The sequence below is a fragment of the Nesoenas mayeri genome (assembly GCF_963082525.1).
Source record: "Nesoenas mayeri genome assembly, chromosome: 7".
NCBI lineage: Eukaryota > Metazoa > Chordata > Aves > Columbiformes > Columbidae > Nesoenas > Nesoenas mayeri.
The window spans coordinates 19073422-19097516 of NC_137551.1; the positions used below are offsets into that span (position 1 = coordinate 19073422).

Genomic DNA, 24095 nt, shown 5'->3' on the forward strand with positions numbered 1-24095 from the left:
TGTGGGAGCCTTTTCTGCAGCAAGTGGCTTTTTCCTCTTGATGCCACTTAGGTGCTGCCCATTGTAGTTGTTGAGGTTTCTTAACAGTAATGCTATCGGAGGTGCTGGCAGTGTAACACCACTGATCTTCACCTCATTGATTGATTGATTGATTGATTGACTGAGACAATTTAGAATGACAGTACATCACGATCAGTGGTTTAAGCCATGATTTCCATTTGTGAATAAGAGGGCACAGGGTATTAACAGATGGCTGATTTTATTGCCTCTGGTAGAAGAGTGGTATCTTCTAACTGGATTATAAGCCATTATCAAAGGTACACAGAGAACTGCCTTCGACTGCCAGGCCTCTTATCTTATGCTTCTCAGTATCAGAGTTTGGTATCCTGTTGAGTGCTGCTGCTGAAGCAGCTAAAAAAAAAAAAAAAGACTGATTGGTCTTAGAACAGACTCCTTGATAGAGCTTCTTTGATAGCTCAGTGAGGTTTGAGTAGCAGACTAGGAGAGGAACTCGCTCTCAACTATGCAAGATTTTTTTGGGGGGGATGCGTGTGAGACAACTATGTCAAAAGTGGGCAAGCTCTGCTCTTAATAGGGATGTGTAAGAGGTGGCAAAGGAGAAGTGCTGTTCCTGTGCGGATTTATGGGATTCTGAAGGACACAGATGCCATTTCAGTTGTGCAACTATGAGGAGTTTCTTATCCTGCAGCCCCTCAGAATCCCCACAACATGGTGGAGGCTGCTCTCTTTGGACCACAGCATGGGCAGCTTGCTTTAATGCCTAGGGCTTAGCCCTTCTGAGGTGTGAACACAGCTGGAGTCAAACAGGGAGTCTGAAAAGCTTCTCTGCAAAGTGTACGAAGTCTTACTTGGTTCCTCTATTGGCTTCATTTTTGCTGGAGTTCAAGAGGCCCCATTGCCAATTAATGAGGTATTAACTAGTGTTTAGGTTGTCCCTTTTCTTTCCTAATGACTGTTTAGGTAGGAAGGTAACAAGATTCTTGCCCAGTGCTGTATTGTTTAAGTGAGAATGAAATCAAAGCCGGAGGCAGCTTTTCCGAAGCCACTGCAATGTGGCACAAGATACGGTTACTAGCAACAATCTCGTCTTAAACATTCTCTCAACTGCACCATTGTTTGTAGCTACAGAAGACTGAAACAGAGAGAAGGAGCCTTGATGAATGATTGAAGCGAGAGGCCTGCAGTTCTGATATCTAAACTGTGATCGTGTCTGTCTGCTGTTGTCCCTGGGGAAAGCTACTGGTCCATTCCTTCCCCAGCTCCTATTCCTTGGGAGAGATGTAGAACAAGAGCCAATTTTTCCCTCTCAATCTAGTGGAACCTGTTTGGCATTTTCTCCTCTTGGGAGTAAATTTGAGGTTCCCTATGTTTAAGAGGTATTTGCTCTTCATTTCCAGGGAGCAACTGAATACTTTTAACAGCTGATTGTGCTGTATTGTAGGGAACATAGTCTTACAAATTAACATATAAAAAAATATGGAGCCACTAACAACTGAATCGTGATTATTTTCTTTGTTAGGTAGCATCTTTTAGCAAACGTAAATGGACTCTGGATAGTGTCTTTCTGAAAGCTCCCTGTTTAAAACTCTTTTCTGTCACTGGGGGGTGAGTTTTGGTCTTGTAGGGTCAACTCAGTCACACAAATTCAGGAAGCAGATGGCAACAAAGTATCTCTGTGTAGATGTCTCCCCACAGAGCAGGTAGGATGTCCGCAGCCTTTCCCTGCCACGTATTTTTGTTGTGTTACTCAGATCCCAGCCATGAGGGCACAGCGGAGGGGATGGAGAACATGGCAGATGCTGTCACTCACGCCCGATTTGTGGGCACGGATCATGCAAGTGATGAGGTTGTCCTGATGAAAATCCTACAGGTAAGTGGAGAGAAATGGCAATTACCATAATGGTTGCTGCCTGTTGTGGAACATATCCTGTTACATGGAGATGAGGAGGAGGGAGCAATGTTTTGACTCTGTAGGAGCTTAGTGACAGAGTTTATTTTTAAACAGATGGCTCATATACCTGTGGTAAAATCTTTTCCAAATGAAAATAATTAAAAGCTTAAATGAAATGATTTTTAAATTAAGGGCCTGATAATGTGGTAGTGTTGATAACCCTACCTTTTGCTAGGTCTGTGTTGGTGAGGGGTAAATGAAGCATATGGAGCTCTCAAACTTATTTTTGAGAAAAATTCTTTGCAGAGACAAACCTATGAACTGTACACATCTTCAGTCTATGTAGTTTTAAGCAGATAGCTAGTTACTGAATTTAAGTATCAGGTAGCATGCAGTATATCAGGTCTCATTCAGAAGTGGGTTGGGAGATCATTCTTATCTCCTAATCTGTCTGTTTCTTGAGCACAGCATTCGGTTTGAAATGACTCCTGGAAAACCCTTCAGTGTTCTGCTCGTGGCAGTCCATCTGAAGGAAGCCACCCTCCTCTTGGAAAGACATGGAAGTGTCATTGTACTATGGGACTGTGTGCTTTTCTTTGCAGGTTTTGAGGACCCTGCTGCTCACTCCAGTGGGAGCCCACCTCACCAATGAATCTGTGTGTGAGATCATGCAGTCCTGTTTCCGCATATGCTTTGAAATGAGACTCAGTGGTAGGTTTGTTCATGCTTCTGTAGTTAGGAAATTATTGAGTTTCCTCAGCATTAACTAGTTCTGTTGTAGAACATGCAGCCGTGGAAGGCTGCTGAGTTTTATATTATTGTGTCTTGCTACAACTTCATGGAAAATTTGTTAGTTCACTGTACTTCTGACTGCTCTTTTTCTCCAGCTTTGGGGCGCCACCTTGTGATTACGTGCCCATTTGCAGTAATGCGGTGTTGGAGCTGGTTTTAATAAATTTGCCGTAATCTCTGTAAACAAGGCTAGGAGGGGAGTCTGCTTGAAGAAGCCTCTTGATAATATCACACTGAGTAATGACACCTGTGTTATTTGTTTTTGTCTTCGCAGAGTTATTGAGAAAATCTGCAGAGCACACTCTGGTCGACATGGTGCAGCTGCTCTTCACAAGGTAAACCTGCTTGTGTTTGCCTCAGCATTGCCAAGATGGCCCTCTAAGGACAGAAGGATTCTATGCTCCCACTTAGGGGCCCTCAGAAAAATCATCCAAAGTGGTCATTATTTAGAGGTGGAAGGGGATGAAGGATTTGGCACTCTTCTCTTAGACTGACCCTGTCAGACTGTGGGGAGACAGAGGTAGGGAAGGTTGCCTGGCTTAAGGTGTCCTTTGAGGAGAGATGGACAGCCAAGTAATGAAGAGCTTTAGGAGAGGGAACCAGTTTGAGGACAGAGAATGCAAATTTCACTCAAGAAAAAAAAAAAAAAAGCTCTAAAAAATATAGCTCTCTTCAGGAGAGAGAGTAAAAATGGTGTTGAATAGTCACATGTTGATTTCAAGCTGAGAGCTTTGACCTCACGTATCAAAGAGAATTTTAAACTCTTGAGATCATATGTCTTAGACAAATGTTCTGCCCTTTTCAGCACCCTTCAGGTAATTAAGATTACTTTTTTTAAACTCAAGTAAGTTATTTAACTTCAAACTGTTTCACCAGATAGTGAAGTAATCATAGACTTTCTCTGGGTATTGTAAAAAGGAAATGTGCAGATATAGAAATACTTCTAGTAGGAAAGGATTGTAGTAAAACTGACAGCTTGTTAAACACAGCTTTCATAATACTTTTCCCCATTGTCACACTCAGTTCCAGTGGATTCTTGGTTGTTTTTTGGTGTTTGGGGGTTTTTTTGGTGTTTGTTTTGTTTTCTCCCTCTGTTCACCCCGTGTCATGCAGTGCACTGGATAAATGTGGGGCAGAGTCAGAATCAATCTTTCCAAAGAGGAGAGATCACATTGCTTTTTCTCCAAATGCATATGTGAATTTTACTTAATGTGTATTCATTACTTTTCGTGTATCCTCTCCTCTGTCCTTCTTGATAAGGCTTGGAGACAGCACCACCATTTGTGCCCTTGGACACCGGGATATAGAAACAAGGCAAAGACAGCAACTGCAGGGATGGTTTGGCCATCTTGCTTTCCAGAAAAAGAAACAGCTAAAGCTATGCTGGAAGGCTTTTATCCCTTCAGCAAGCAAAGATAGAAGTGTAGTAAAGGAACAGAAGGGAGAGCAGGGTGTGTGGAGTTGCAGAGCTGTACACATTTGTTACTTGGTAGCACAAGTGAGAGCTGTTTACCTCCTCCTGAGACAGGGACTGCTTAGCTCAAAGCATTCACCTTAAACTTAGGCCCACCATGTACTATAGTTGTATTTATATGATGCAGAACAGAGAATAACCACTGGGGTTTCTACAAAGTTCATGAAAAGGGTTGCCATGACTAGTAATAACATGTACACATGGATGACATGGTAGCTCAGCAGCTGTTTTTAGCAGCATCAGAAAAAACCTGTTCTGAACCAATCTAATTAGTCCACTGCTGAAAACGTACACTGAAATAAAGAAGCTGTACTTACATGACCATTAACAATTAAAATCAATGTAGCAAAACTGCCATTAGGAGTAATAGCATGCAAAGCAACTCTCATATCTACTTGTTTTTTTCTTTGTTTATTTTTCCCTCAACAGATTTTTGGCAGGAGAGGAAACTAAGAATGTCTGGTTTTGTGGAGAAAACCTAATTTTGGTTTTCTAGTATCTGCAGCATAACTGGAAAGACCAGTGTATTTTTTTCCCTTTTTTTTAACCCAGGAAAGTGTATGTATTTTTGCTTGTTCTTTATCTTTCAGGTTGCCTCAGTTTAAAGAGGAGCCTAAAAGCTACATGGGAACGAACATGAAGAAGGTAAGACTCAGCACTGTGGTGGCTGTTCTGCTCGTCTTGGGCTTGCGCTCACCTCTGTATTGTTTGTTTTCACACTCGTTTCTGCAAGTCCCCAGCTCACTGAAAGAGCATGTTTAACCGCATAAATGGACGTAGCTTCATTAATTCTGTGGGATTAATCCCACATAGTCCAGTAGTGAATCTTGTTAATGATACTGCTGCTTAAGTGAGTCAGTCTGGATTCTGGGAACAGCCATCAGTTACTGTGGACTAGAACACCCAGCAAGTTGTGGGGCCCGCTGGTGATGTCCTCTGATCATTTGCTGTCTTCTGCTCTTTCTCCACCTTCTTTCTCATCTTCCTTAATTCACTGCAGGTCTAGTACCGGTTTCTCAGCATGTATTTGTCCAGTTCACCTTAAGTAGAAAGGAAACATTTTGAGGCTGGTGAAACACCATGAAAGCATTATGAAATTGGGCTATTGCAGAAAAAGCTTTGGTGGCTTCTAGAAGGGGCGTGGCACTCTGTAGCGAAAATGTCAGTTCACATGAGCAGTGCCATCTCTATTAGAAGCCAAAACAAAGTGGACTATTCCTTTTCTCCCTTTCCCTAAGTACACAATTTTCTGAGGGTGGAGGGTCTGAGTTTGTTCAATATAACCACCTCCCTCTATACAGTGAGGTTTTTAGCAGCTGTGACAGACAACATAAATGGGACCTTAGGTGATTATTGATGCAGTAGTTTCTTAGGTGTAGGGAGGTCCGCTTGAGGAATTCCATATATACTTCTATACATACATATATTCTTTATATTCCATATAAAGAATGTCAGTAAAGATACAGGATTCTACTTTTGAGAGCAACCGGATAGGAAAAAGAGTCCTAGAGAAGAAATAACCACCTCTGAACTTACACTGAATATACTGTTTATAACTCTATAACTTCCACTCTGTTTTTATTTTTAGTGAGTTGAGAAAGGTAGCAACATTGAGTAAACGTACATTTCAGAGCCGGTATAGCAGTGTTTTGAGAGACTGCTTACTTGTAGGAATCTGAAAGTAGCTTGGGGCTTTTGTTCTTGTGTAGTAACTTAATGATTGCTTGTTTCCCTTGCTGTGGGAGAAAAGTGGCAAGATTTGTGATAATGGTAAGTTGGACTAAGGAAGGCTAAGGTACTGCAGGTTATCAGAATTTTTTCATGGTCTGGTCTATGTAGAGAAGGTGTAATGTGAAGGTGAATTTGAATTTAGGAGAGCTACTCTTATCAAGTGATGGCTGCTCCCATCTCGGTTAAGGAATGCTCTGTCTTGTGTCTTGATCTGTGCAGTTACCTTGTACCGTCCCTTTGCTGTGCATGCCAGGACTTTGCCCTGCAGCCTTGCACTCTGCCAGGTTATTCTCCTTGGGTTCATTTTGCTTTGTGTAAACCATGCATTTGCCTGTCTTTCACAGATCTCTTCATGTCTCCTCAACAAACTGGAGCTAAGTAGTGGGGAACAGCCCAAAGCCCTGAACCAATTAGAGAGGGTATTGCTCTTTAAGAACCTGAAGGTCTCTCTCTCCCTTCTCCCTTTTTACCTTATTCTCCTCTTCCTTCTCTTGTAAAAATCACCTGAGAGGTAGTTTTGTTGTGTGCAGCAAATCTCCCTCCACTCATTTGACACAGCATGGCTTTGGGGGATGATGCATGCAGCGGTTGCTTTGCAGTGTTGTGGCTGCAGCCGGGGCAGGCTTGGGAGGTAGAGACCCTTGTTCTGCTGCCGCATTCAGTGTCTTGGTCAGTATCACCTAAGACACCATCACGGCATCCTCTGAAGGAAGGGAGTGGGAGGGCATGGGCAAGATTTGAGTCCTCTATGACAGTGAAAAACCAAAGAAACATCAAAAATGTAGACTGCTTTCTGAAGGCTCAAGGCTCTGAAGGCTGTTGATCTTGGTGGTAGGTGTAGCAGCATACCTGAGGAGTCTCTTGACTGAGAAGGCCTTAGACAGTTTTACTCAAGGTGATTCTTTGAGTTCTATTACCTGGCACAGGATCACAGAGTTCTCTAAAGCTTTTTTGAAGGAGATTGCTGTACGTTTTCAACATCTTTGGCTATGTTTCTTCTGAAATGAAATGCACTTCTCAGCACAGTGTTTACTAATGTGGGATGAGTGGGGCTGAACTGAATTACGAAATACATTAGCCCCTGCTAGTTCCTCTAGAAGATACTCGTAAACAAATATTGTAGGTCTGCAGATTTGTTTTTTTAGACTGATCATAGAAACCCTGAGAAACTAACTTAGATTGTACCCTTCTCAGTTTGCTATGTTGGTTCATAAACTTAAGGTAACTTTAGTTCTTGTCTGCCCTTAATGCTGTTTGGTGGAAAAGGAGCTGAACAGAACATTTAGAGATGTGTTTGCCATTCCTTTGTCCTGTGTCTGTGGTCAGGATAGTTTGGAAAGACAGTGGCTGGAAACTCACAGATTTATGCAGAGTTACACAGAAGGAAAGACTAAGAAATGTTACCCTTTGCAATAGAAAGCATTGTAGCTAAAAACTGAGTTCTGTGGTGGAAGTCAGGAGGAACCCAAACCTGCATATTCACAAATTTTGGGGGTGGATTATGTTCATAGTTGCCTAAGATACATAAATACATTTCCCCAGGTAACCTTCATTAGCTGTTGCAGTGCAGGCAGGTAGGTGAGATGACTGGACTGCAGCAGTGTCTCCAGGACTTGGATCATGGACTGCGTTCTCTCTGCATGCTTTTGTGTCTTGAACGCTACTTGGTGTGCTGACCAGTTCCATGCTGCATCTAGAATGAGTTCATGTTTTAGTATAATCACTTTAGTTACTAATCATTGGCCCCTGCCCTTTTCTCTTGAGGCTTACAGTATCTTATGGAAAAACAAACGAGTGCAGGTAAGATGGCTTGTAGAAAAGTGAGATCTCATGGACCCTTTAAAAATAATTTTGTAGTATTATGTTTTCCTTCACCTGCCTAGACCTTAGCTGGAGTTTTATTATCAAAAGCTCATCTATCAAAGGAAGCACTTGGACTCTTGTGCACACAAAATGTAGAAAAGAAAAAAATTTCTTTATGCAAAGGTAACTTACATAAATGTAATGGAATCCATACTGAGTTCTAAGATGAATGAGCAGTAGCTCTGAGCTTACTCTATATTCTGATTTCTGAAAAATGGTTTTTAAATACTAGCTTCAGTTGTATTTTACTGTGGAAATGCAAGTTTAATCTAATCTGAAGGATGCCGATAATTAGAAAACTAACGCAACTATAATCTCACTGAACACTGGCAAAGGAATGAGAGGTTTAGATGATGTTTAAAGTTCAGGATATTTTCACGATCTATTAAATGCAATTTTCCTACCGCATACAGTCGAGAAGGCAACCTTAGGTTTAAAATCTCAGCCTGCTAACATGCAGCCAAGCTTTCTGGTGAAATCAGGAAATGCCTTGCTATTGAAGGTGGCAAAAACAGGCATTAGAAATAGTTCCTTCAGTCAAAGACAATTTGTGGAAGTTTTTTTGACATTTTTATGCTAACAGAAAAAACAAGAAGTCATGGAATTGTTACATTTTAATTCAATACGCAATATAGAATGAAAGATGTTATTTTACTGTCCTTTGATACGTGTGTTGTTTTAGGATTCCCAAACTCAGTTTGTTTGTTAAAACAACATATAGCCCCTTGACACTGGTAAAACATTTCTATTAAGCATTTCTGTTTGCTTCTGCAATTTTTTTAAGCTGTGAAGCTTAATAAAAGGATACTGTTTGTGTAGAATGTGGAATACTGGATGGTACAAGATGGAAAAGACCTACTGGGTAATCTCAATTGTCTGTGAAATTATAAAAAAAAAAAAAAGAAATTAAAAAAAAAAAAAAGAAATTAAAAAAAATCCCTCCCCCAAGTCAAACAAACAAAAAAAAAACCAAACCAACCCACACAGCCGAAAGCCAAAATAAACTTAGATTCTTGTCTGAATGCTTTATACTTTGATTTAATGATTGGGATTCTTTAAAAATCAACTGAGTCTTTTCGCTTCCCTGACTAAATGGTCTCCCATCCATGTGAGGCTGTTGTGACTCAGTCTCTGAAAGATGTCACAGGTTTGTCAAAATGATGACAGATGGGCAAACGTCCCTTAGGAACCTCAAGATGAGAAATCTTGGTATTAATACAAAGCACAGGACAATCTCTAAAAATGGATATTATGTCTGAGGAAAAGTGCTTTTGTGAAAGGGCTGATGTTGAGCTGAGATGGTATTTGGTGTTGTGTGAAAGAGAAGATCAAGAAATAGTGATTAACTGTCAGCTTGAACCTTTTGGCAGGATGGTTCATAAGTTGCCTGTTTCTCAAGAGCATGACGGGGGATAAAGGAGCCGGACCAACACGGCTAGCTCCTGGGCTTCTGCAATACCTTGGCTTCATTTTACTGATTCAGTTCTGTGCTTGCCCCTCCTGCCCCATTTTCATTAGCAAGTAACGTTTTACCTGGCAAATCTTGGCAACACGATATAGTAGCTAGAAGCAAATCTGTTGATTGGAAATGATGTGAAAGGCTTTCTTTGGTTTAATACACAATGCTTCCAGGTTTCCTTCCTACTTGAAGTTCTTTGGTACAGTGAACCATAAGTCTTCAGATTTTATAAGTTACTGAAAAGGGAGAAAAATAAATATGGCTATTTCTGGAATAGTTGGTGTGTAAAATAAAACTACCCAGTCTAATTAGAAGCTTAAGACTTTAGTGAATAAAACTGTTGGTAAGATTGAAGGCTCAGAGAGACTTTTAAATGGAAAAGGAAACAAATAGAGGTGAAACATGAGGAATTGGCAAGAATGAAAGATAACACATATTTTATATACCCCTATAAAGTACTGAATAGGAAAGATGTGAGAGCAGACAGTTTTTACATGAAAGGATTGTGATCCATAAGCACTTCAAAACATTTTGAAATCTACAAAATTTTGGGGTTTAAGTGCATGCTTGTCATATAAGTGTTTGTTAGAAGCTATGATTTAGAAGGAGATTCTTGCTGCAAAATTTGGAAGAAATTTTGGGCTGGTCTAGATGATCTCCAGAGGTCCCTTCCAACCCCAGCCACTCTGTGAAATAACAAGGAGCAAAGTAATTCTGAGTCTGTTGTTAGCTAACAAGCTCAAGGAAACTGTAGCATAGCTAAAACTTCGGGAGTAGTTGTCAAACAAATAGAATTTATGGTGCAAAGAAGAATTACACAAACTTTTTGCTACCCTGGCACATAACATTTTCACAAGCTTTCTTTAAATGAGAAAAATTACAGGCCGTGTACGAGGTAGAATTCTCGCTGAAAAAGAGAGATGGAAAAACAGTAGCAAAACCTAGATGGTTTATTGGCATTTAAGAGTAGGAGTATCTGGAAGGAGTCAAGTTGCAAAAAAAGGAAGAGACTAAGGAATATAGCTGTCTTCTAGAAAATCTAAATCTGGTGCCAGGGATAAAAGAAATAAGGAATATTATAATGTAAAATATAATTCAACTGTGATAAATTTACAAAGAAGAATACCAAGTAGAGTCCTGTACTGATGCTTGGTGAATGGTTTCTACCACATGCAAGGTACCTGCTCAGTGATTAGATTTTCACTCCGGATTGAAGAAATCTGACACCATCAGGAAAGTTTACTGCAGGCACCAAACCCAAGAGTCAGTGCAATCCTCAACTTAGACTAGCTTACCTTAGAAGGAAGCTGGTCTCAGGCCTGCTGTTGCCATTGTCAGTGTGACTAAATATCGTATAGTTTTTAGAAGTTCTGGAACGTCTCTGTGTGCCTGCAGTAACAGCACACTGCAGCGAGTGCCACACACTCTGTGTTGCTACTACTGTGGTTCTCATTTGCTCCATCAAAGATCTGGTCAAGGAGGGTGTCGAGGTTTAGGTCCAATTTAGATCTCAACAGAAGTAATGGTAGAAGGCAGGTGAAAGCAGAATATGGTTTGTTTCTGAACCACTAGGGTCATATTTGCAATGTGTCATGCACCAGGAGTGAGTGATTTGTTAGAGAAACACTTGTTAGTAGTGAAAGGTACCTGGAGGAGGGTGAACATGGCATTGCTATCAAGGTGAAGGCTGAATTGAGGCAAGAGATCAGTGACAGAGCTGCAGACTGTGCAGCGTGGGACTGTGTGCTCAGGATTTATTCTCTGCCTTTCTTTATAGATGGTGAGATTTTAATTGAACATCAAACCTAACTAGTACTTGCTTATGTACTTTCGTTGATGCCTTCTAGAAGTTTGGAAACATTGGCAAAAGCAAGGAGATTGGAAATGTGCCTTTGGGTCTAAGAGGTTTCTTTATCCTAATGCCAAGCCAGGATGTATTGATAGGGAAGAAGGAATGCTGTGATAACTGAACTCTTAGGTATATATTATAGCAGAGTAACTGCAGTAAATTGTCCCTCGATTCAGGTGTGAGGTGTTGGCTAATATGTGAGCAGTGGGGACTCAGGGGCTGGTTTGCATGATTTTGAGGTGCTAATTAATTTGTGTGATGTATTTGAGCACTGTTGTCCATATTTGAGGGTTTTGAGACAGCCTTTGTGGGTTGGCTTGTGTAATCCGCTGTGCTATGTGGTTTTGCTGTAATGATATTCTTAATGATTTATGGTTTCCAGTTGAAAATGAGAGCTGGAGGAATGAGTGAATCATCAAAATGGAAAAAGCAGAAGAGATCGCCAAGGCCTCCTCGCCATGTAACTAAGGTCTCTCCTGGGACAGAACAACCACCAGCCAATGCCAGTAACATCACAGGTAAGTTGAAATCTGTTTCCAGACACCAGACAGCATCCCATTTAGAGCTTTTGTTGAATCTGTCTTTTTTCATTTTTCTTAATGTGTTGTTCTGCATTTGTTGGTTTTAATATTAGTTCTCAGTGACTATAGCAATAAAATATATCATAGCTTTTCAGATCCAGGAGAGGGTTTTGAAGGAGGTGGAATATATATTGATGGAGGGAAGGATGGTCCTGTGGTGAACTTGACAGCATTTCTGTCTTCAGTGTGCCTCACAGGGGTAGTTTGTACAAAAGGGAATGAGGACCTGGAGAGGTGGCTGAGGTTACAGGCAGCCGTGTGGTATGGAGGAGTTGGAGGGTGCAGCAGGTGCATGGAAGAGACTAAGAACAAGAACACTGGCAAGAGGGGGAGCTAAAGGGAGGGGAATGGAGCTGTGAGGTTTTCTGCAACAGAGATTGCTGACTTAAGTGCCATATTCTTTCCCATGTTTCTGAAGGGTGTGCCAGAGGGTGTGGGTATGGTGGTAACAAGGGAAGAGTGAAGTATGACTGAGGGAAGTATGCAGGTGGAACTGAGGGATGTGCAGAAACCTAGGTATCAAGGATGTAAAGACTGAAAGTGTGTACCCACAGTCCGTGAAATTTGAATAAAAGGCTACACTCATTAAAGGACAGGGAAATACGGGGTGTGCTTGCGACTGTTATGGGAAGAATAGGGACTGTTATATGGTAAGAAGGCATGAAGAGTTATGTGGGGGGGAAAATGTAGAGGGAACAGCAAAAGTACCAGAAAGGGGATTGTGTGCAGGAAACCAATGGGTGTACGCTTGAATCTTTTTTCATGTACTTTGATTCAGCCTGTAGCAGTGATACAGTATGTGGCTCGTGCTGCGAGCTCAAGAATAGAATGTTGGGGGGCTTCCATGTCTTATTGGTGTATAAGAGTAGACTAAATAGTTAAACTGTTTTAACCTCTCCTCTGGATAAAGGAGTCTCTCTGGCTGGAAAGTACTCTGTCTCTTGTTCACTCTACAATTCGACAGCTTAGATGTAAACATTTTAGTGAAAGGAAGCAGAGAGCAAGATTGAAACAATAGCTATGTAAAATACCTAGTTCTGACACTTATTCTGTTACGGGAAACTATTCAGTGTAGTGTGAACCATTCCAAATGTGTTTCTACACAACAGTGTGACTGGTGAAAACTAAGAAAATAATGAATGTGATCAGATTGCATATATTAATAGCTTAGAATGTCCATCTAGATGAGAACTTATTGCTACATAAATCATTACATTTAAGTTTCCAAATAGATACTAAATTCTGTTAAACAGTATTATAACTCCTGTAACATTTTAGAGAGAAAGTTGAATTGTGTTACAAAGCATGTCATTAACTCTGACCTTGTAGTGCTAGGTAATGTGTTAATTGTGCCTTTTAGGCCAGAATCCTGGTGTGGCAGGTGAAGAAGAAAGGATTACAAAATTGATCATGTATTCCATTTCATTTCTTAAAAATCAAGTAATGTCCTGTCACTTCTTTAAGGCATTTATGAAAATCAAGTCAGCAGTAAAACACCACTGTGCAAAACCATACACATTTCAGATGTAAATTCGTCATGTAACTCTGTGCCTTTATTTCGTAACTGTGCCCTGCAGCGTATCTTCTATTTTTTCTAATAATTGTTTTACATTTTTAAGTTCTCCTCAGAACTATAAGAGCTGCAAATATGTGGGCTTCTTTTAAAGGTAAACTTAGGCTCTTGGAGCACTATCTCCTGTACAGAAAAAGCGAAAATACTTCACTGCTCTGTTTCAGACTCATTTAAATTCTATTGCAACTCTATTTGTTTAAGGAAAATTAAAGAAGTAGGTCTTGCCTTCAAATCAAGTTAAAAGTTTTCACTTTGAAGGAATGACTAATCCTTGATGCAAGTCTTTAAAGTGGTTGTGCCGTTGTATCAAAGAGTAAAGTTCACCTTTTGGACTATTTTCAGATTTCTTCTTAATTATAGAAGCCCTCTGCACCCTTTATGTAACTGTGAGTTGCCTTATTTGCTGAGTCTGTTAGATTCCAACTGTTGTATCTCACGTGTTCGTCTATTTGGTTCATTAACACCTGGCAAAAGAGAACTTAATTTATCTACATTCTCTACATTAATGCGGAACTATCTGAGATCATTTGTACTGTGAAGCAGTAATCAAAGTAATTCTTTATTGTTCTATTCCATGTACGAACTTGTGGCTCAGTGACAGAATTACATGATCTTTTTGCTTCTATTTCTCATCAGCAAGCGGAGTTACTTTCATAGATGCTCCTTCTCCCAGCTCCTCAGGGAGCTCAGAAAATGTTTCATCTGCGGTCAGCCCTGCTACAGACAGTGGTTTGGAATTGTCCTCACAGACTACCTCCAAAGAGGACTTGACAGACTTGGACCAAGTCACTTCTTTGGGACTTAACGCAGGAATGCCTTCAAATGAGGCCAAAGTCACTGAAAATAGTAACCAGCCTGAATTACAGGTACATGGATATAACTTGATAAAGAAAAGTTGTGGCTCCCAGCATAATCAGTTGTGGATTTAGCACTTACTCTCTTTTTTGGTCATGGTGTTTATATTCTCTTTCAAGGCTTAGGGTCAGAATAAAACATTCTTCACTGTGATTTGTAAATTCACATTCATTCATTCATTGTTTTCTCTTGAGACCATCCCCATTGACTCAGTAGTTGTGCAGCCCACCTATGCACCTACATATCTAGTTGTACTCCTGGCAATACCATCAACCTTAGTTAAGGGAGAAACTGTTAAAGGGAAACATAGAGGAAATCTGCAGGATAACTCATTTTCATATCTTTAATGGACCATTTTTCTTGAGTCTGTAGAAATTCGTCTATTGGTGTTTGTGCATGTGCATTGCCGTTGCTGTGAAATATAACTAACCTGAACCAAGGCCTTTGTCAGTAAGTTTTCCTCCGTGTTGTCTCCACTTCCCCTGCAACAGTAATACTGTGGAGAAGATGGACTAGAGCTCCAGGGGACCTTTCAGATCTGCAGATATTCCAAGTGGTAGAAATGCTAAGAAGGCATAGATAGGAATCGTGTGCTGAAATTATGTAGTATTTAAAACCAAAAAATGAGCCAAATCCTAACCTCGGGGGCAGTAAGAACTGATAGGTTATATGAGTATCTTCAAAGTCAAGTCCTTAGTCTTGCAACTGAGAGTTATGTAAAATAGGCAAGAACTAGATGGAAATGAAAGGGTAGACATTGCTGCAGATTACCTGGAGGCACTCTTTTCTCTTAAATTTTGTGTTCCTGTGGCTCTTCCATGTGTGACGTATAGTTGTCATAGTTACGAATGAACCATGAACAGATAAGCCTGCCTTTTGACTTGTCTAGTGCTTGTTAACTCTTGTTTTGCTTCTCTCATCCTCAAATGACTGGTATCAATGAAGAATGAAAGTCTGAGAGAGGAGAAAATCCAGTCGGCCTCTGTTGAGTCTATCCCTGAGGTCTTAGAGGAGTGCACATCTATAGCAGAACAATCTGACTCTGCCTCAGTTCATGACATGGACTATGTAAATCCCCGAGGAGTGCGTTTTACTCAGTCTTCCCAAAAAGAAGGTGAGAGGTGGGCAATGTTGCTAAAGTCCTTCCTCGGTTCTGCTTTTCTGTTCCACATCTGCTAAGAGGGTTGTTCGTGTTCCTCAGCTGGTCTGTTACAATTTTATTTATAACACTTGTTAGGCAGCTGCAAAAAGCAAAAGCAAAGTTAAGAGTGCTAATCTCTCTCATTTTCCTTTAGGAGCAGCGCTGGTCCCATATGGACTACCATGTATTAGAGAACTGTTCCGCTTTCTTATCTCGCTCACCAACCCTCATGACCGCCACAACTCTGAGGTGATGATCCACATGGGGCTGCAGCTGCTCACTGTTGCCCTGGAGTCAGCACCCATTGCAAACTGCCAGTCCCTCTTGGGACTGGTGAAGGAGGAGTTGTGTCGACACCTATTTCAAGTGAGTCTGGCTTATGCTAGCTTGGCATGTGGCACTGGGGGAATCAGATACTAATTTGCATCGAAGAGCCTACTGTAATTCAGCAGGCTGAGGTTGGGCAGGTCTCAGTCTTCAAATAAGCTCTCTGCTGCACTGCAGTGAGAGTTCTGAATTGCACCAATGAAACAGTGCTGTTGCAAAGCCAGAGAGGTTGTTGTGTGCTATTTTCTTCAGATCAGAACTAAGAAGAATGCAGGTGATTTGAATGAACTCGTCCTGTAGGATAACACTGTTTTGATATAACTGGTTTTGAGGTAATCATGGATGCAAGTTACCAGCTTAGTAGCAGGCAGAACCTTTGGAGAACAAGCACCATCCTAGAGGCAAACCTTCTCCCAAGTTCCTTCTTCACCAAGAATATCTGCGAACTTGGCAAAAGAACAAAGTTGTAGTGGGAAAAGTGCTACCACAAGCAGAAGGGAGTTAAGTATATTCATCCTCACTACTGAGACCAGGAGTTTGAATAAGGGAGTGTTTTTTGAAATACTGTTGCTATGGGATGCGAAGTGTGGATCTTAAGGCTGTGCTAGATGATGCCTACAGTGCCATAGTGGTTCTATTTATAGCACATAATGACTAGCCTTTGGAATTCTTAAAGGTTTTTTTCTTTCTTGTTCAGCTACTGAGTGTTGAACGACTCAATCTGTATGCGGCCTCCCTCAGGGTGTGCTTTCTTCTCTTTGAGAGCATGAGAGAGCACCTGAAATTCCAGCTGGAGGTGAGTTTTTTGAGTATCGCTGGGTGCCTAGTAATAGTTTCTTGGGCATCAGTTAAATGCACATATCTAGGCAGTAAGATACAGTCTAAGTATCAATTTGCCTTTTTATAAATGACTCAGTGAGTTATGGGTAGGCTGTGTGGGCCTTTTCTTGTTGGATAATAAAATACCTTTGAGACTGGTGGACTGCACTGCCTGCCTTCCTACTGCTTTTTTTAGAATAGTAAATCCAGGTGGATTGAATGGTAGAACCATTTGAAACATTTCTACAGCCTCCTTCAGAATGAGCCATAATTAAAGATGATGTCATGTGGGAAGATGAAGCTTGAATCTATTTCTGTAGTCCTCAAAGCTATTCACTGTCCTGCTTTCTTTTTTCTTTCCTTAAACTGAGCTGCCCTGTGTTTCTGCCAGATGTACATCAAGAAGCTGATGGAAATAATCACTGTGGAAAACCCAAAGATGCCCTATGAAATGAAGGAGATGGCTTTGGAAGCCATTGTTCAGCTGTGGAGGATCCCCAGTTTCGTGACCGAGCTCTATATCAACTATGACTGTGACTACTACTGCGCCAACCTCTTCGAGGAGCTCACCAAGCTGCTCTCCAAGGTGCTGACCTGCGGCAGGAGGCGGGTGGGCAGTGGGGTGCAGAGCGGGGAGCCAGGGGCTCAGGACAAGGGTAAGCGCACATGCAGAACTTCAGAATGGGAGTGATTGAAAGATTTGGGGTGAATGGTCTGCAGGGATGAAGAAGACCATTAAAACATTTAGAAGCAGAAGAGAGAAGAATAGCCATGATGCTTTAATAATGTCAGAGCAGATAAACCATTAAGTATACGCTAGAAAGCTTTGTGTTAAAAGCTTTGTGTGTTCAGTTTTATGCTTTAGGCTTCCCCAAGCTGTGTGGGAAACTTCCTTGCCTCATTATGGTGAAAGAGGCATGAAAGTTGACTAATACTTATTTTATTTCCCAGAATGCCTTCCCAGTTTCTGGACAGCTGTATACTGTCCATTTGCTGTCTCTGGAAGCATTGCTGACAGTGATAGACAGCACCGAGGCACATTGCCAGGCCAAAGTGCTGAGTAACATGAATCAACAAGAGAAGGAAGTTGACAAATCCAACCTGGAAACCTTGAACAGCACCAAGGAAACAAGCAATAGTAAGACCCTTTTCTTTGATGTTTTGATATTAAGTTTAGTCTTGTGCTAAATTTGCAGATCTTATTTTGGTAGCTGACATAGTAAGCTCCTTAAATGTTTTCAGTCTTCCTCTTGCATACTTTATAATTGCACACTGATGTTAATAAAATTGCTATTTGTAAAATTTATGGATATTACAATGTGCCCCTCATGAGGCTTTCTATAAAGACCATGTCAAGACTGGCAGTCACAACAGGAGGAGGGCATGCCATGGAATTCATGTAGACAAAACACTGAGGATACTGAGGAATCGCAGTTACTGGGGGAACTCCTTTGGATAAGCACATTCAATTTAGAGTAATCAATTCATTATTTCTCTGTTGCTAGCTTTTTCCTTGGCTTATGGATTTGTTTGTGTGTTATTTTTTGTTTTGTTTTATTTTAACTTCTACAGATAATGAGAGGGTACTCAGTGAGGGAAAATCTTCCAGTGCAGTCTCAGAGCCAGCTGGGGTATGTCCTCCCACCAGTGGGTGCCTTATGGCTGACCAGATGAAGGATGGCTGCATGGAACTGGAAGGAGGAAGTGAGGCAGGTAATAGTCTCCACGGTACCCTGACACTGTGTGCATATGCTGAGAATGGTCCTGACTTTGCTGGCTGCTCCTGCTGCACTATAGACCACTGTAGCTTTGTGTGTTCAAAATTAGAAGGAGGTATGTGGTGAATATTTGTTCATTACGTGTGTGCTATATATGCCTACTAACTGTTGCATTTCTTCTGGGAAGAGGTTAGATCTGGTGGGTCACTTTGGGGCAAATGTGTATGAAATTCATACCAGTGCTTACTGTTTTTAAGGTTGTCAAGGGCTGTCCAGGGGATCAGTAATGTAGGTACTCAAAGTAGCCAGAAAATTAAATCTTGTGGATATGTGAAATTGTCCTCAACAAGAAACTGCTATGCAATTATGCTGAAGAAAACGTGAGTGGGAGTAATGTAGTAATTGAATAGTAGGAGTGTGACTGCCATTTGCAGGGCAGCATATAGTAGCAAGACTCCATGACTGAAAGTTATGATGGGATGCTATAGGGTGCTAAGTGCTACTCTGCGGATAGGTTTGACTATAATGACGCTTTGTCCTTCTAGCTGAGAAGAGTATCCCCAGGAAGCCTACTCGATTTTCTTGTATCCTTCCAAGCCCTCAGGAACTTATGCAGATTAAGAACAAAAAGAAGGTAAGATTCAGAATACACTACAAATGGGTATTTGAGTGTTCTTCTTGTTTTCTATTTGTATGACTGGTCATATTTCAGAAATTTCGAGTTCTGTGCTGATAAGAATTAAATGGTCACTGAAAATCCTACTACTCTGCAGAAACAGCAGTGATTATTATCTGTTCTGGTTTAGTTATGCTAATAGTTGCAAGAGGTGTTTGAGAAATTTTGTGGCACAATTTGTAAGTTAGGTACATCTGATTTCTGGGTGAGAAAGTCACTGGATCTAGTCTGCATTATATGGAGATAATCAAGCACTTTCCTCAAAAAGGGCAGGTTCCCTACTCTTATCAAACCTGTGAATGGGGAGCATACCAAGAGACTTGGAGTAGAAATTAACAGCCTAGCCTGGTATACTGATTTGCTTATTCCTGTGTTTGCTTTATCATAAGGATGACTGAAAAGATTGTCTTGATTACAGCAAAACCATTCTTTGTCTAGATGTCTATTTCTTTCAGCCTCATTAATCCAAGTTACAATCTAAACTTTGTACAACTTTTACATCCCCTGAGTGGTTCCAGTCTAGGGCTAGTGTTGACAAACATGCTCAGTGCTGATGGCTTTGTATTCATCTGCTGTCTTCTGTCAAACATCAAGTACTGGTCTGCTTGTTCACCTCCAGAGACAGCAGATGACTAGCATATCTAGAGTCCCTATGAATCACATGGGACTGTTGTGGTTTGGGGTTTTTTTTGGTTGGCTTGTGATTGGTTGGTTGGTTGGTTTGTTTCATTCACAGATATTCTTTGTACAGATTTGTTACTTTTGCACAACATGTACATTAAGTGAGTTATTTAGGAAGTGAGAGGCTACTGAATTTCAATAAGAGAATGATAGATGTTCTGAATGAAACATGAGTAACCATAGTAGTTGTGGAATAAGGAGCCAGATGATGTGATGGAAAAATAGACTAATGTCTTTGAACATTGGTACTAAAGAGAAAGGTTTTTGATTTGTACTTGACCGAAAGGCTTCTGACTTCACTCTCCAGTGTAGGTGTTCTTATTTTACATTTGAACTTACTTACTTAAACTTACATTTAAACTTAGTTAAACAAAAATACTGAAGAAAGTACAACAGGTCACTTTCTACTGCCATACTGATCTGTGCTTTGTGATTTTCCCTGGCAGTCTCTGAATCTGAATGTAATGTAAGGCAATGATTTCTCTCTAGGAAGTCTGCTGCACTACTTAGGAACTCGATTCTTTACCTATGACACAGTGCTGCAGTGAGATAATGCTAACTGGCTTCCTGAGCCACAAGGACAGGAGGGTGAAGTGCTTGTCAGCACAAGCTTCAAAAGAAACACTGAGTTTTGGCATTAGCTAATTTCTAAGAAATTAATGTTGATTTAGTGACTGTTTTATTTGTAGCCCTTCACTTTGCATTAAATCTAGCTTTCATGGCAGCTTTGCTGATGGACTTTGTGTGAAACTCCATTGTTGAGAAGGGAAATTGCATAGTGCTTCCACTGTTCTAACTGAAAACCTCTCATAATACTCCAGCTTTGCTGTGCTGGAAAACAAGGTTAGAAGAAATCAAGAGCATTGCCAGTGGCTGAGAGTTCCTTAAAGAAAGTTCCAGGTGGCTCTAGAAAAAGGGCAGTGCCTTATGCTACAGCAGAAGGCAGGAAGGTGTTCATAAATCTCTGTTAGTTTGCTCAGGGAAAATCCTTTCTTGACCCTAAATCTGCTAATGACTTCATCCCGAGCAGGTAAACAGGGCACACAAAACATTCCACTTAAGTAATGTTGATACTGACATGGCTCCAGCATGTTCTGCTTCATTTAACCTCTGAAGTACTAAACATTACCACAGCTGGGAGGAGGAAAAAAGCTAAATAAAAGCAGAAGACAAATTATCCATCAAATGGAAAGCTTTCTTTGATGTTTCCAAATGCAGTGACCAGAAGCTCAGAAGCACAGAACTGACATGATTATAAAGGTAGTGCAAACTGCCAGCTGTCTGGTCTCCTTTCAGGTGGTCTTAAGAAGTATAACCAGTCCAGAGAATACCCTGGGGCTTGGATTACAGGATATACAGCTGAACAGAAATGCTGCTGGCATCATACAGTCCCTTCAGGCCTGTTATACTGAGACAGCACATGATTATTATTTTGTTATGCTCTGATAGGGTCCTTGTGTGCTCCATGCTATTTCAGGGTCTGTGTTTTACTGCAATTTGAGGATGTTGACACAGGCAGGGGAAGCAGAGAACAGAGGGCTGGTGGCTTCCAAAGTACTGAGAAACCCAGGGGAGCTCGTAATCATGATGGTCACGAATTCAGTTCACTAGGTCATCACTAGCAGTTTGATCGTGATAGGAGCTAACAGGGAACTGACATTTATTCTGGTGCCTTAGTAAAGTTCATACAGTTGTTTGTGCTTTTGGTTTTTCTGAACATCACCAAGAACACCGTTAACCCTTTCTTAGTCACGTGTTTTATTACACTTGCTGTGGTAGAGTCTAGTTTCCTAAAATAAGAATCAAGCAGGACAGAGTAGTTGACTTCGCTCCAAAACCAAAAATGCACCTGCTGTTCCCAGCCAACAGATAGCTTTGTCATGCTGGAATACCAGATGTTCCTGGAACCATGTCTCACTAGCAGAATGCTTTCTGGTTCTTAGTTTAAGCTTTTGCAGCACTTCTTCCTTGCATCTGCTGAATTAGAGCCAAGGGTTCTTGCTGCATGTCTCCTGGCAGTGAGGTAGAGTACGGGAGCCTGGAGCCAAAGGGGACAGAAGAGGGCACAGAGCAGTGCTGTTGTTGTAATTGGTGAGAGCTGATCATTCCACATGTCTGGGCTTCACCTGAGAACTTTTGCTGCTCTGTTTACGTGCTAGAGCAGGTAAGGTATTTGGGGTAGCACAACTAATTGCTTGGTGAAATTTCAAAGCTTTTCAAAGCCAGCAGCTCCTGCTTGCTCTGTCCAGTGTTATTTGACAGTGAATCCTTGTGACAAATGCAGGTTTTTTTGGCCTTGGTTAGCCTTCTTGCTGGATTACACGGTACAATGAACTTGATCATAGAATCGTAGAATAGTTTGGGTTGGAAGGAACATTCAAAGGCCATCTAGTCCAGCTCCCTTGCAATGCTGAGGTCAATCTATTTTCTACTTTATTTTTTTATTTAAATGCCAAGAACAATCTAAAGTAAGATATGTTCTTCAAGCTTTTAATTATCAGAATGTCTCCTTCAGCTCCTGATAACTGGCACAGAGCAGTTCAACCAAAAGCCAAAGAAAGGGATACAGTTCCTGCAGGAGAAGAACCTTCTTGCCACCCCCATTGACAACAATGAGGTGGCCAGATGGCTACGGGAGAATCCTCGCCTGGACAAGAAGATGATTGGGGAGTTTGTGAGTGACCGTAAGAACATAGACTTGCTGGAAAGCTTTGTTGGGTGAGTATCTTTCTGTGTCTCTTTACTCAGAAAGGGGTGAAAGCTAAGAGTTCAGTGATTTTAAAAAAGCAGTAGAACAGTAGTTCCTGGAGGCCCCGGATTTGTATCGCTTGGTTCCCTATGTGCCATCATACCTTAATTCTATGAATCTCTGGCATATGGCAACACCTTAGGTATGTATAATAGTATGATACTTGAGCTGCTTTTGGTAGAGCCAGTTTCTGTGAAGACTAGAGAGATGATTACATACATAATAATCTGTAGGATTGTTGATGCTCTCTTACTGTTTTTTGCCCATTCATGGTGTATTTCTTCTCACCCTCCATTCTTTTCTTTCTGTTCTCTGTGAAATCTGGTATTCTGATACTGCAAGAAACAAGATTGTAGTCAGTAAATTTATCCTACTTTTCCCATCCTGTTTCATTTTCTCATTGTGTATCATTCTTCTTGCAGCACTTTCAGTTTCCAAGGTTTAAGGTTGGATGAAGCTTTACGACTTTATCTAGAGGCCTTCAGGCTACCAGGAGAGGCACCCGTAATCCACAGACTGTTGGAAGCCTTCACGGAACATTGGAGGGTGTGTACTTGGTGGGCAGAAAGCTCAAAACTGTGGTCTTTCTTGTGCATCTGCTTGCCAAGATGGACAGGTCAGGTCTAACTGCGTATATAAGCTTACTGTGCCCTGCAAGCAGCAGCTGTTGTTTTGCAGGAGATGGCAGTGGCATGCAGATTTCCAGGGTGCTTTTTGGAATCTGGAGCCAGAGCCTGGGTTTTTGTTTATCCCAGAGATGATTCAGTACCATGAGTAAGAAAATGGCTGTCTTGGATCACTAATACCACTGTTCCATAGGACTAATTTGTGCATACATTGTCTTTCAGAAATCAAATGGATCCCCATTTGCTAATAGTGATGCCTGCTTTGCCCTGGCCTATGCAGTTATTATGCTGAACACTGACCAGCACAACCATAATGTCCGCAAGCAGAATGTCCCAATGACTCTGGAGGTGGGTGTTACCAGTCTTCTCTGGTTTTGATAGTAATGTAGTACCTGGTTTTATCTCAATTATGTTCTCTTTTTTCCATGGCATTCATCACTCATGTACACAATAAGCTGGTGTGCAGCACTGAAATTGAGTACAGTGGGAGAGGGGAGCTGGGGGAAGGGGGCAGTCTGAAGAAATATGTGCTTTGCAGACAACTTGCCATGTAGTCCAGAGGCTTGTGTGTGTGAGCAATCTGTATCCTAAGACACAGTAAGAACGAGAAGATTGTTGAACTGCTAGGGGCTTTCGGAGACTTCAAGACCTGTGAGTGTCAGTGCAGTGGTACAGACCTGTCATTCTGATGTCCATCCTCAGCTGAGCATGTGTTGTGTTGTGTCTCTTTTTTCCTTACAAGCAGAGGTGGGTTGCTGCACAATACTGCCACTAAGAATAGCACTTAGTCATTGAATTTTGAGGCTGAATGTTAAACAACGTGGGAGAATGTCCTTCTGGTCCTATGAAAAACAAGTGGAATACTGATCCTAGCCAAGCAGTTAAAGCTGGAGATACTAGGAATTAACATTGGTGAAACTTTTTTCAGGAGTTTCGGAAGAACCTGAAAGGTGTAAATGGAGGCAAAGACTTTGAACAGGACATATTGGAAGACATGTACCATGCCATCAAGTAAGAATCCACCTGTCATTTCCTTGTGTGCAGTGCGCAAACTAGAGTTGCTTGGTCTGTGAGATCTCTGGAGAGTACAGAGAGAGATTCACTGATCGTGTGCCCGTTTGCCTCAGACCAACTTCAAGCTCTGTGTCGGGTTGCAGTAACAAGTCTGTTATGGTGATTGCATTGGATTTGTATCTTCTCGTTTTTGCCATGGTACTTTAATCCAGAGAGCTTAAGCCAAAGTTAAAAAATACATTGCTTCTATCAACA

General features: G+C 41.2%; 1 protein-coding gene across 6 annotated transcripts in view; it reads left to right on the forward strand.

The window, feature by feature from the left end:
- Nucleotides 1–24095, forward strand: part of GBF1 (golgi brefeldin A resistant guanine nucleotide exchange factor 1) — a 106804-nt gene that overhangs the window by 64134 nt on the left and 18575 nt on the right. For all 6 annotated transcript variants that reach the window (XM_080347599.1, XM_080347600.1, XM_080347601.1 and 3 more), the window contains 17 exons: nt 1773–1891; nt 2515–2623; nt 2979–3039; nt 4769–4823; nt 11463–11598; nt 13871–14100; nt 15035–15203; nt 15385–15596; nt 16255–16353; nt 16768–16962; nt 17328–17514; nt 17949–18089; nt 18640–18728; nt 21967–22169; nt 22623–22746; nt 23049–23174; nt 23755–23837. In XM_080347599.1, coding sequence (XP_080203725.1) covers nt 1773–1891; nt 2515–2623; nt 2979–3039; nt 4769–4823; nt 11463–11598; nt 13871–14100; nt 15035–15203; nt 15385–15596; nt 16255–16353; nt 16768–16962; nt 17328–17514; nt 17949–18089; nt 18640–18728; nt 21967–22169; nt 22623–22746; nt 23049–23174; nt 23755–23837 — 2338 coding nt within the window. The remainder of the gene's footprint in view (nt 1–1772; nt 1892–2514; nt 2624–2978; nt 3040–4768; nt 4824–11462; nt 11599–13870; nt 14101–15034; nt 15204–15384; nt 15597–16254; nt 16354–16767; nt 16963–17327; nt 17515–17948; nt 18090–18639; nt 18729–21966; nt 22170–22622; nt 22747–23048; nt 23175–23754; nt 23838–24095) is intronic.